The sequence below is a fragment of the Euprymna scolopes genome, chromosome 15 (genome assembly GCF_053919585.1).
Source record: "Euprymna scolopes isolate OS-2025 chromosome 15, ASM5391958v1, whole genome shotgun sequence".
Classification (NCBI taxonomy): domain Eukaryota; kingdom Metazoa; phylum Mollusca; class Cephalopoda; order Sepiida; family Sepiolidae; genus Euprymna; species Euprymna scolopes.
In genome coordinates, this window is record NC_136496.1 from 98,297,593 (window position 1) to 98,310,686 (window position 13,094).

The following is a 13,094-nucleotide window of genomic DNA, read 5'->3' on the forward strand; positions in this document are numbered from 1 at the left end:
ATCTAGCGGGGAATTCCAGAAAATCTGGAGATATTTGGCACCCACACACCCGCATTAGATTATTAAAAAATAAAGAAAAGCATTTGAAAATACTTTAAAACATAAAATAAACTCATTCATGTAAGTAAAAAAAAAAAGTAGTATTTATTGCCTTTGGTAACAATTATTTATTGATTATTTGTTTTGTCTTTCACCTTTTTTTCGACTAACCATTCTTAAATCTCACCATAAAATCGATTTTTCCAAGTACATTTTAGGTGGGGGGGCATTCCAACCTCCGAAGGGGTTTGTATTACTGTACATATAGATTCGAAAAAGTTGTCAAAAAACAAATATATAAAAATAAATGTTATCAAAGGCAAGATAAGTTACTTTTCTGCCAAAATGGATATATTTTTCGTGTTTTTATTCAATGTAACATATTTATTCAGCTCGAAAAACATACAGTGTTTACCGATGTATTCGAAAATTCAAGATGGCGTCTCACACCCTCTTTAACACCGTAAGTTTGGAAAAAGGTGTTATAAATAAAAAACTATACAAAATACGGGTTTGTATTACTGTACACATAGATTCGAAAAAGTTGTCAAAAAACAAATATATAACAAATAAATGTTATCAAAGGCGAGATAAGTTACTTTTCTGCCAAAATGGATATATTTTTCGTGTTTTTATTCAATGTAACATATTTATTCAGCTCGAAAAACATACAGTGTTTACCGATGTATTCGAAAATTCAAGATGGCGTCTTACACCCTCTTTAACACCGTAATTTTGGAAAAAGGTGTTATAAATAAAAAACTATACAAAATACTATTAAAAACCCGCCGAATATATGTCAACCTATGTCACAGTAACATGTATTGAGCGAGTTTTTAACAGTATTTTATCCGGTTTTTTATTTATAACATCTTTTCCCAAACTTACCGTGTTAAAGAGAGAATCAGACTCCATCTTGAATGTTCCAATACATCGGTAAACACTGTATGGTTTTCGAGCTGAATAAACATGTTACATTGAATAAAAACACGAAAAATATATCCAGTTAGGTAGAAAAGTAACTTATCTTGCCTTTGATAACATTTATTTGTTATATATTTGTTTTTTGATAACTTTTTCGAATCTATGTGTACAGTAATACAAACCCATAGTGAGAAAACACGGAACATTATGGAGATTTGGGGAGGGGGGAATTAACGATTTTTGAAAATTTCAGACGATAAGTTAAAAATCTAGCGATTTTCTGGACATTTCTTTCTCCTGATCTCGCGGGGTTTTTTTTAAATCTCAGTTGACAACATTGCATCACTAAAAAAAACACCACAGGCTTAATGTAAACAGAATGTGTTTACAATATCGGTAAATTTTCAATGGGTTTAATTACATGATTATTGATAATGTAACCATGTGATTAAACTTTAATTTAAATTAACCACACGTGGTCACAAAATGAATGCCGACGCTCAAAGTGTATACACATTTTGACTCCTCCCTTTACTTAAAAATTCACCAAAAATCAGGAAATTAACGAATTTTAATGAAAATTGCAGTATTTTTAAAAAATGATCGCAGAATATAATGAACTAATTATTTTTACTTAACTCTTAGTGAAAATGTTTTATTTTGTTTAAACAAAAAATACCTTTACTAAAGTTATGGTTTTCGGTAGTAAATAAAAAACGCAAGAATTTATTTTTGCTTTTTTTAAAGCATCGTAATTTGTAACAATAAAAAATAATTTTTACAGTAACATTACGAAAAAAGCCCCTAAAGTCCGTATTAATGTATTCGATATAACTCGAAGAAAAATGAATTATCGCATACTATTCAGGAAATTAAAGATTCAATTAGATTCCTATTTCAGTCACCTAAATTATTTAGGGTGAAATGAGTTTAGGAATTTATAGCCAAACCTAAATATTTTTTTGGTAAATATCCAGATACGCTACTACAGAACACCGACCACTCTAATTTGTTTGGGGGGAGGAATATGATGTTGGGGCGCACGTGCGCCCCAACATCACATTCGACCCCCCCCCGTTCGCGCCCCAAATGTACAAAGTAAAATCTTCGGAAAATGTTAAATGGTGTTCTAATTGGTAAATGTCGGTGCGTTACTTACGGAAAATTTGAAAATTCGATGTTCCAGGTAAAAAAAAAAACAGATACATTGCCCCCCTACTCCAACTTGGTGTGATTTCCTTTTCTTATTTTATTTCCTTTTCAGCTTATTTTAAATTTTCCACCCAAAAAGCGCTATAATGTATTTTTGAAAATTAGAAAATTCTATGTCCTGGAAAAAAAACATCCCCTCCCCCCAACGTAGTTTGCTTGGTGACGCCGTCGTTTATGCTACAGCGTGCATGCGCGTAGCATAAACGGAAGCTGTAAAATGGTGGAAAGAAGTTCGTGGGTTCAGAGGTAAATTCCATGCAAACGGTAAATTTGCCCCAAGTTTGACTATCAGATTCGTTGTCAGCGACCTCAATTACCTCTAAAAAAAAACAAATTAGAGTGATCGGTGTTCTGTAGTAGCGTATCTGGATATTTACTTTTTTTTTTTCTTGCTTAAAAATAGCATTAATACAGTAGGTTAGGTAAACTGACTTTTTCGTTTAAAAATGGAATTATTTCCCTTTCGTTATTAACTTGTTTTTAAATTTTTTTTTTTTAATAAATATTTCGTGTTTTATATACATAAAGTACAATTGTTGAATGTTACTGTTTTGATTATATTCGTTTGGGGGGCACAATTAAAAAATTAAGAAAGATTAAAATGACGCGAAATTTAAGCTTCCGTTCCATTTTTACAACAACCGTAAAACAGTGCATACTCAGCAAGTTTTATCGTAATTTATAAGCATATTGAAACACTAAATCTACATTTTATTTATTTTTTTTGCATAATTAATGATGGAAGTATTTTTCTGTTTATTTTCTTAACATCTGTTAAAAAAAAAATAATTTGTACATTCTCTTGAAAAAAAGAATCAAACTTTTCTCTACTTTCACATGTGTTCCATTTTAACAAACTGAGCCACAGCAACGCGTGGCCGGGTACAGCTAGTTATATATATATATATATATATATATATATATATATATATATATATATATATATATATATATATATATATATATATATATATATATATATATATATATATATATATATATATATATATATATATATATATATATATATCAAAACATCGTTAAACTCACTACTCATTCAAGCAGCCACCAATAGCGTAATGGTTAGGAGCCTTGACTGCCGTACAAACGGTCGGGTTTCAATCCTGGCTTGAGGTAGTTGCCTGTCTAGCCGCACTGATGAGCTGTGAAACAGCGAAACAGTACTGTATGTGGATGACTATATATATATATATATATATATATATATATATATATATATATATATATATATACACGTTAATTCATGTTGTTTTATCCTTTCCCTTTCCTTCTTCCCTGTACATATATTTTATTATCATTGTAAATAAGTCGTTCTCATTTTCATCATTAATTTTAATTTCTTCCCCATATTTTCTTTTTTTAAAAGATCAAATATATATATATATTACTAGCAATGGATGCCCGGCGTTGCCCGGGTGTTTGGAGGTGTATGCTGAGTAAATAAAAAAAACGTAATTTTTTTAACTTTGACCCTTATTATGACCACTTAATATTTATTGTTTTGGGCTCAAATTAAGTTATTAAGTTAAATCCATGTCCAAGGAATCAATATCTAAAATGTCAAGTGTTTAGACCCAAAATTCAAATCGTTGAAATTTGACCCCTTAACAGCGAAATTTCTGGCCGAAACCCGACACATCGATTTTCCCAAATCTCAGTACCCTGTATATCAAATTTCGAGTCTGTAGACTAAAAAGTTATTTCGTATGGAAATGTACGCACACGCGCGCGCGTTCACTTTTATAGAAATGCTAGCATGGGTGCCCGGCGTTGCCCAGGTCTTTTGAGGTGTATGTTGAGCAAAACAAAAAAAGAACAGTCTATTTTTTTTAACTTTGACCCCTATTATGACCCCTTAAAATTTATTGTTTGGGGCTCAAATAAAATTATTAAGTTAGATTCATGTCCAAGGAACCTATATCTAAATTTTGAAGTATTTAGACCCATAATTGAAGGAGGAGTTTGGTAGAGGTCTCAAAGGTCAAATCGTTGAACTTTGACTCCTTAATCGCCAAATTTCTGTCCGAAAACCAATCACATCGATTTTCCCAAATCTCAGTACCCTGTATATCAAATTTCGAATCTGCAGGCTTAAAATTGACAGAGTTATTGCGTAGGGAAATGTACACAGACACACACACACACACTTTCACGTGTATATATATATAGAGAGAGATAGATAAAGCTGAACGTGTGTGTGTGTGTGTGTGTGTGTGTGTGTGTGTGTGTGTGTGTGTGTGTGTGTGTGTGTGTGGTCACGAATAGGTTCCTATATGGTTGACTATTTTAAAAAACTTATTACATATAATGATAGATGTATCGAGGATCAGGAATGGGTATGTTTGATCTGGCAGAACGGTGGTTCATTAAAATTGCGGGGTCTGCGTTCACGCTTGGCCCCCAAAGTATGGAAATAAAAAATGAAAAAATACGTTTACAAGGGTTTTGATATAGATGTACATAAGAATACTTTGATAAGTATGTTTCAACTTAAATAGGGATGGTATAATAAATTGTGGACTCTGCGTTCGCGCCTGTACTCAATGGAAATATGGCACAAACTTTAACAAAGACTTTTCGAATCTATTTGCGTAAGAATACTTTGATAATTATGTTTCAGTTTGAAGAAATATGGTATAATAAAATTATTGGATGTTCGTTCGCGCCTGACCTCCATAGAATGGAAATATGTCACAAAGTTTAACAAGGTTTTTTAAAAGGGGTGAGGGTCCACAATAACACCTTAACTTTAATCTTAAATCACGTTAGCTTTTATTTATTTTTTAGTTGAATCATATTGTGTCGGATAAATTCACCTCATAAATTCACGTTCTTATTAAAGTGAAAGCCAAAAAAGAAATCTGAACTTTAGACAATTCTCGACACAAATTTTGCATAAATCTGTTTTTCCTTCTCCGCTTGCACGTGGCACTCTTTCGAAAATACATAAATAATAAAAAATAAGAACGTTACTTATCGTGTCAAAAGAAGGAAAAAAATCCTGCTCACGTGAGTACGTGTCCTTTAAAAAAACATTTACACAACCTTTTTATTTTTATTTATATATCTGTCTAAGCTTTTTTGTCAGTGTACTAGAAGGAATCCAGTTGATTACAACCCTTTCAGCATGTTATTTATATTACAATAGTACAACCCTGAATCCGACGGCGTAATACTACACTGTTTAATACTTTAAAACTGAAAATATATCGATTCTTTGCTTAAAAAACTAAAGTAATTACGTGTTTACTTTTTTAATATCCCATTTTGCTGTTTCGGATTATTTTACTAAAGTAAGTAAGGCTTCATTATTTTTCAAAACTCTTTTTGTTTCTTTGTTTTTCGATATTTCGTCGATATTATTTAGTAAGAGTGTTTAGCAGAAAGGCCAACAAACGACTACCCGAAAAAATAAATATACAAGAAATAAATGTTACCATAGTCAATAAAAGGTCAGTTCATGTTTCTTTTTTGTTTTGAAATAGTTTTTAATGCTCTTTACTTGAAATAATTTCAGCGAACCGAAATTAAAACGAAATTTGAGGCGATAACTACTTAAATGAATTTTTATATAAACTACACATGCCGTAATCGAATGTTCCTCAAGCACAAAATAACGGAAAACATACAAATATGTTTATAAATATTCCTTACGTTGACGGAACTCGCTTAAATTGCTAACACAGAATGCTCAGGTGCCCTTCCTTCAAATTGAAAACGGGGCTCTCCATTTCCAAGTTGCTGCCATTTTGATTTTTTTAAACTGGTTCGTGAATTAAAAAATTTTTTTTTTTTTTTTACAAACTACTTAAAAATACAAACCAATGAACTTTTCTACCATAAAAGTAACTTTTATTGACTATTTTCTCTTTGTGAGGAAACATCATTTTGTTGGTCACTCTTGGCTACGAATGGAAACAAAGTTGATATAAAAAAATATATTTTAGTGAAAATTATCTTTAATTTCATCATATTTTGCTTATGGTAAAAGTTTGGAGCATAGAAACCTATCTCTTTACAACCCCCTCCTTTTCATAACCTATCATACTTTCATCAATCACAGTCCATTTTCTGTAGGCTGTTTTTGAACCCAGTCAACGACGGGTACTTCTGCTAGTATATATATATATATATATATATATATATATATATATATATATATATATATATATATATTCTTTTTTTACGGTCACATTTAAAAGGTAAATAAACTTGTATTGAAATAAGCAAAACAATATTTATGAATAAATGAAAAATATTTTGTTCTGTGTTACAACAAAAGTATGAATGAAATATTTATTGCTTGAAATTACTGTTTTAAGGTTTTTGGCGCGATAGTGAGCTGGGATCAAAAGGTCTATGGTTTATATAATGGATAGTACAGTCCATTTGGAGTGTATATATATATATATATATATATATATATATACTCGTTCACATACACCTTTCACGATAAAGCTAGAACCCAGAATTAGATAGAATCGAGCAATTGCATTGATAACGGACAACGCCAGACCCAAAGTGGGTTTCAATGTACTGCATCTCATCAATGACGTGCTCCGACATAGGCCCGAACCCAGGTCGTCGTACTCATGAAGTGTGCAATACTGACGACCTAACCATATGGGCCACGGCGCAATCTATTGGCTATGCCTCGCTTTTTAAATTCTTATATTTTTTATCCAGTTCTACATTCTACGTTGTGACAAGCAACGCGTCCTATACAACTAAGATAGTTACTGCTGGTATGCAGGCGGTAAATATCATATCTACAAACATTAACTGAAATTAGCCGACTCCCTAGATACGATTTCGGAACAACCTATTTGTTGAGGGACATTACGTCCCTACGAAGGATGAACCGTTTTTCTGCATATATATAGGAGATTATAGATAGATTTATAAATACCTGTTCACATACACCTTTCCCGATAAAGCTAGAACCCAGAATTAGATAGAATCGAGCAATTGCATCGACAACGGACAACGCCACAACGTTGCTTGTCACATCGTAGAATGTAGAACTGGATAAAAATATAAGAATTTAAAAATTGAGGCATAGCAAGTAGATCGCCGTGGCCCATATGGTTAGGTTGTCAATACTGCACACTTCATGAGTGCGGCGACCTGGGTTCGCGCCTATATCGGAGCACGTCACTGATGAGATGCAGTACATCGAAACCCATTTTGGGTCTGGCGTTGTCCATTGTCAATGCAATTGCTCGATTCTATCTAATTCTGGGTTCTAGTTAAATTTCTCGGCAAAAACGGATTACAAAGATTTTCCCAAATCTCACTGCCCTGTATATCAAATTTCGAGTCTGTAGACTGAAAGTTCACGGAGTTATTGGGAAATGTACACAAACAGACACTTTCACTATAATATATATATATATATATATTTTTTACATGGGGGTCACTACTTATCAAGGCCCGAAGGCCATTCAGGGATAAGGGTTATTGCGTGTACAGTAATCAATGAGATAGTATTGTAGTAATCATTAGTATTGGAGATTTGATAGAGTGTCTTACTTAAGTGGGCGGTTTGTCAGGAATTTGATTATGTTGGATTTGAAGACATCCAAGTTGTAGTCAGGTGGAAAACAGGAAATGGAAGAGAGTCCCACAGTCGTGCACTTCTGATAAAGAAACTCTGCTCATGGAATCTACGTTTGGATTTTTTTTTTTTTTTTTTTTTAGGCACAGATAAAGAGTGGGGAAAATTATTGACAGTAGTTTCAGCCAGACGGGTGTTTCTCGTAAAGGATTGGCGAGGGGGACGAGGGATTGGAGCTCAGATGAGCACTTGCCATGGAAATAACGATAAAACAAAGACAGGCTCGCAACGTCTCTTGTGTGGGAGAAAAGCTGCAGAGAAGAGAAAAGGGCATCCCCACTAAACCACGAAGTCTATTTTGTATTCTGTCAAGGCAGGATAGGTTGTTTTTAGCAGCTCCTGCCCAGATGTGGTAGCAGTACTCCATCCTTGGACGTACTTGGCTTTTATACAGATAGAGACCTGCATCAGTAGTGAGATATCTTCTGGAGCGGTAGAAGGATCCCACCATTTTCCCAGCGTCCTTGGCAACAGATTTGATGTATGTGCTCCATTTCAGATCAGGAGTAAAGGTCAAACCCAGAAGGTTGTCAAAACATGGAGCCTCCCCAAGACGAGAGCCATCCATTTCAATTGATGCCAGATGGGGACAGAGCGTTGATGATGTAAAGATAGAGGCTTGGTTTTGGATGCATTAAAAGTGACCAGCCACCTCTTCCCCTATTGTACCGCGTGCTCAAGATCAGAGGAGAGAGAATTAGAGAGAACTTTGTCATTTACGGCCTTTGATGTGTTGCCATAGATGGTCGTGTCATCAGCATAAATGTCAACGAATGATTTAAGTATGTGTTGTGGGAGATCATTGATGTAGATCAGGAAGAGAGTTGGGCCCAGTATGGACTCCTGGGGGACTCCAGCATTAATACTGAGAGCCTCTGATTTCTGCCCATCAACCACTACTCTTATGAACCTATCAGAGAGAAACATTTCCAGTAATACTGTAGCTGGAAATCTTGTGAAGTAGGCCCTTATGCCATACCTTATCGAAGGTCTTAGATATGTCAAGAGCAATTGTCCTGGAAAGAAAACCTTTGTCAAGAGATTCACTAATCCTATGTGATATAACCGTTAATACATCTGCTGTAGATCTTGCAAAGCGGAAACCATATTGCATGTCACTTAGAAGATTGTTTCTGTTGAGGTGGTTGACTACTTCTTTATTTAATATGGATTTCAACAACTTACTCATGACACACAGGAGACTTATTGGTCTGTACTGAGAGGGAGATGACTTTTCACCTGAATTCTTAAATACATGCCATACTGATGAGGTTTTCCAGGGTGTTGGGAAGCACTTCTCTTTAAGGCAACGCTTAAACAGTTTTGTAATTATGGGAGCAAGTTCTGGTTGAAGCTTTTTCAGTACTATAACTGGAATGTCGTCAGGGCCAGTTGCTTTACTGGAGTCAAGGTTCTTGATTAGCTTAGCGACCTCACGCACAGTTATTTGTATGTTGCATAGCGTGTTGTCTGTTATAGGAGGAAATACAGAGAGTTGATTGTCATTGTCGCATAGGGTAGAATTAGCTTCAAAGTTCTTGGCAAATAGTCTGGCCTTGTCTGATGCTGACGAGATGACCTCGATGATAGTTGGGATAGAATGCACGCTTCTGTTCAAGATCCTGTTTGCTATTTGCCAGAACTGATGAGAACCAAGCCGCTGCTCAACTACTTTGGATTTAACAGATTCAGCATATAGCTCTCTTGCATGTTTAATTACTCTTTTATAGTGGTTGTTGGCAGTCCTTTAGGCTCAGTACAACTATTACGTTGATTTAGGAGAGGTGCGGTTGGAAATTAAGCACCTCTTGCCTTACCGAACTGAGCGGAGGCATAGCAACTTCATGAAGATAGCGATATAAATAGTTGCTAATACTTACCTTAAAACTCTACTTTCATTATTACCAACCAACATTGCCTACTATGATTTCGTTACTGTTTACATTCCTAATTATCAATGTAGAATATAAGTTTTTAATTGAATAAAAATTCCGGAAATCAATATTTTTTAAATTTTTATCAACTAATTTTTTTATATAAACTTTAACTTACTTGGAGGATTGGAATGTTTTTCAGGTTCAGGTTCAGGTTCAGGTTCAGATGTAGATTGGACTCCATGACAAGATAGAATTATAAGCAAAATGATGCAAACGGATTTTTCTCTGACACGCAGTACAGACATCTAGAAAAGGAAAAAAAATAGAAAATTATCTGCAAATAAAATAAATATGACACAAAGTGGCACCATTCGCTCGGGTTTGATTGTAATCTGACGTAAAGATGCAGATTAATGCGCGGCAAATGAGAACAAAATCTTTGGAGAAAATATTGGAAAAATTCACCGGGATCAGCCGGGAACTGCTCGACAGTCATCTTTTCGAGAAACAAATATGCTATTGATCCTTTTGTCTTCATCTTAAACCATATGTCAGAAAGCTATCCGGTTGAGTTGCCGAAGTTTCTTCCACAGCCGCTGTCTTGTCTCACCCCAGTTTGACATGGTCTGATGCGACTGTAGAAAAGTGTACCTAATCTTAAAGGAATATCCCGGCTGTCTTAATTTAATTTATTTTTTTAAAAAATCGGTTGCCCAGACCCACCATAAAGGGAAAAAATGTTCATGGAAAGAAAAAAAAATAACAAAAAATTGACTTTACACTAGTTACAAAAATAAAGAAAAAATGAAGAAAAAAAAATAGTACATGAAAAAACACATTTAAAATGAGTTCTTTTTTTAACTTTTGTAAAATAAGTACGAAAACCAAAAGAAAATTGTTTTTATTAGTTTTATTCAATTTTGACCGAAATAATTGGTTGAAAAAATACAACCTGTTTATTTTTTTACTTAAAACAATTTGTTAAAAGAATAAAACAGAAATTGTTATGGTAGGTCATTGTTTCTTTTTTTTTTTATTTTAACTGTTTTTTTTATTTGATTAAATGGAAATGTTTTCTTCAGTATTATCCTTGAGTAGCGTTGTTACGCTTTGATAATCGGCGACGCTCGGCAAAAGCCGGCGATTGACGTCATGTTCCGAGAAAAGCCGAGCGGCTATTTAGTTACATCTCGTAACAATTCTGCACAAGTACTGAAATGCACTTGGTGATTTTCAGTACGAAATCATGTTATTTCTTAACAGCAATACTAACCTTAAGTTCGGAGGGCCGGTGGAAAATGTAAAGGCCGATCTAGATATACAGTATTGTACTTTTCATTATTAAAAGTTAGACAGGAAAATAGAAATATTTTAGTGGTCAACTGGAAAACTTAATACCACATGTATATATAAAGACACGGGTAAAATTAATTCCATGCATTAGACTGACGAGCCCCCACAAGAACGAAACGCGGAAAATTCTGTGTAGATTAATTACCATATATATTTTTTAAATACTACTATCTAGCTATAGTCACGTATTGAGCATTGTTGAGTTAAATGCTGATAATCGATATATAAAATATTATACCTCCTTGTAAAGTTTTTTAATAGTTACATTATATATATATATATATATATATATATATATATATATATATATATATATAGAGAGAGAGAGAGAGAGAGAGAGAGAGAGAGATGCAGGGTCAGAAACTCAGAGACAGAGGAACAGAGAGAGAGTAGAACGATATAGATTGAAGCATTTTTCGTCAAAAATAAAAATTTATATCAATAAAATTGGTTTAAATATAAAAATAACAGTTGTTTCGTCATCTCTACACATTCAGAACCTTGGAAATTACAAAGCCTAAATTGCATAAACATCATCAGTTAGTCTGTCACATTTTAATTTTTAATGAAATATCATAGCCGGAAGTGTGCCATGCGCAGTTTTAAATTTCCGTGTCTGATTTCAGAAGCGTCGAAGCTTGCCTATAATACGCTGTCTGTAAGCCCGTTCAAGATTGAAATAGCATTTGAATTGCTAAACACGTAGATTGAATGGACGCATCTAATCGAAAATGTGTTAAGACTTATTTATAAGACTGTACGTCGGTTGCATTTAAGTTGTTAATGACACATGCATAGCTGAAAACAACGGAATACCAAGGTCATATGTACGGCATGAACAGAAATTAGAACAGGAAGGTCTTTATTATTTCAGTATTTTAAGAACAACCAGACTCATGAAAAAAAAACTTCAAAATCTACCTGGCAAATATACTCGGTGAACCAAGTGCTAGAGAGCTACAAACAATAGTATGTAAAGAGATAGACTCTGAAAAAGATCTTTGGAATGTAAGTGATCGCGAGTAAATGTCTGGCATCTCAATCCACAGCTAAAACAAAATGATAAGAAAATAAAAAAGAAAGCTAAATTGAATGGGAGTAACTAATATAAAAGGCGTTGAAACTTATCTATAAGATTGTGCGTCGGTTGCGTTTAAGCTTTAAATCACATTGTCATTTGTAAACACGTGGCAGAGAACTTGAATGCCTACTGGAGAGAACTTGAATGCCTATTAGATACTATCTTCGCGTGTCTAAGGTTTCTCTGCACAAGGGTTTGTCAGAGGCTCTGACATGATGATATTTCTCATCGGAAGTAAATCCTGATCAAATATTAAAAAACATGGTGTTCTGTCTCCTCAAGCCATCTAGCACGTTCTTCAGGTTGCAAAGGGAGATACCTCCTCTATTTATAGAGGGCAGTTTTTAATACCAAAATAAGAAGCCGTGGACAATAGGGAACTAACTAATGAAAAATGAATAAAAAGTAAGCCTATATTCTGGCAGACCGACACCCAGGATAAAAAAGGCCCCTTCACCCGTTTATACACCAGGCGGGAAGAGGTAAGTAATGGTGTAAACCTTCTCTCCTCTGAAAGTAACACGATACTCATGACAGAGGCTGACCAGGGTCAGCCATCAGGCTTTGATAAAAGAAAGGTTCTGTCCATCTATCATCACCAATTCTAGCAACCAAAAAATAAAAAAAAATATTAGAGGTTTAAAAGTCCAACCATGGTCAATTGCACAAAAGAATGTCCTATAGTTTTGCTACCACTTTTCAAAGTTCGAGAAGTGAAGCAAAACTTTAAACGCGACCCTTACCGAGATCAAAAAACTCATTTCTCAGAAAACTAGACCCTTAACCTTAAACCTTAAATTTTAAGCACTTTTTTTTAATCTAAATCATGACATGGATTTTGATCAAAATAAGGTTATCGTATGTTGATTTCAATTATTATAAAGTTCATAAAATGATGCAAAACTATCATGTTCGAGGAATTAAAGTTTTTAACGGAGTTTCTTTTAGTATGTTTAAATAAAAAGTATTT

General features: G+C 34.0%; 1 protein-coding gene across 5 annotated transcripts in view; it reads right to left on the reverse strand.

Annotated features, from left to right (window-relative positions):
• Positions 1–13,094, reverse strand: part of LOC145294024 (MAM and LDL-receptor class A domain-containing protein 2-like) — a 319,308-nt gene that overhangs the window by 272,188 nt on the left and 34,026 nt on the right. For all 5 annotated transcript variants that reach the window (XM_080140991.1, XM_080140990.1, XM_080140987.1 and 2 more), the window contains exon 2: positions 9,866–9,995. In XM_080140991.1, the coding sequence (XP_079997117.1) occupies positions 9,866–9,995 (130 nt within the window). The remainder of the gene's footprint in view (positions 1–9,865; positions 9,996–13,094) is intronic.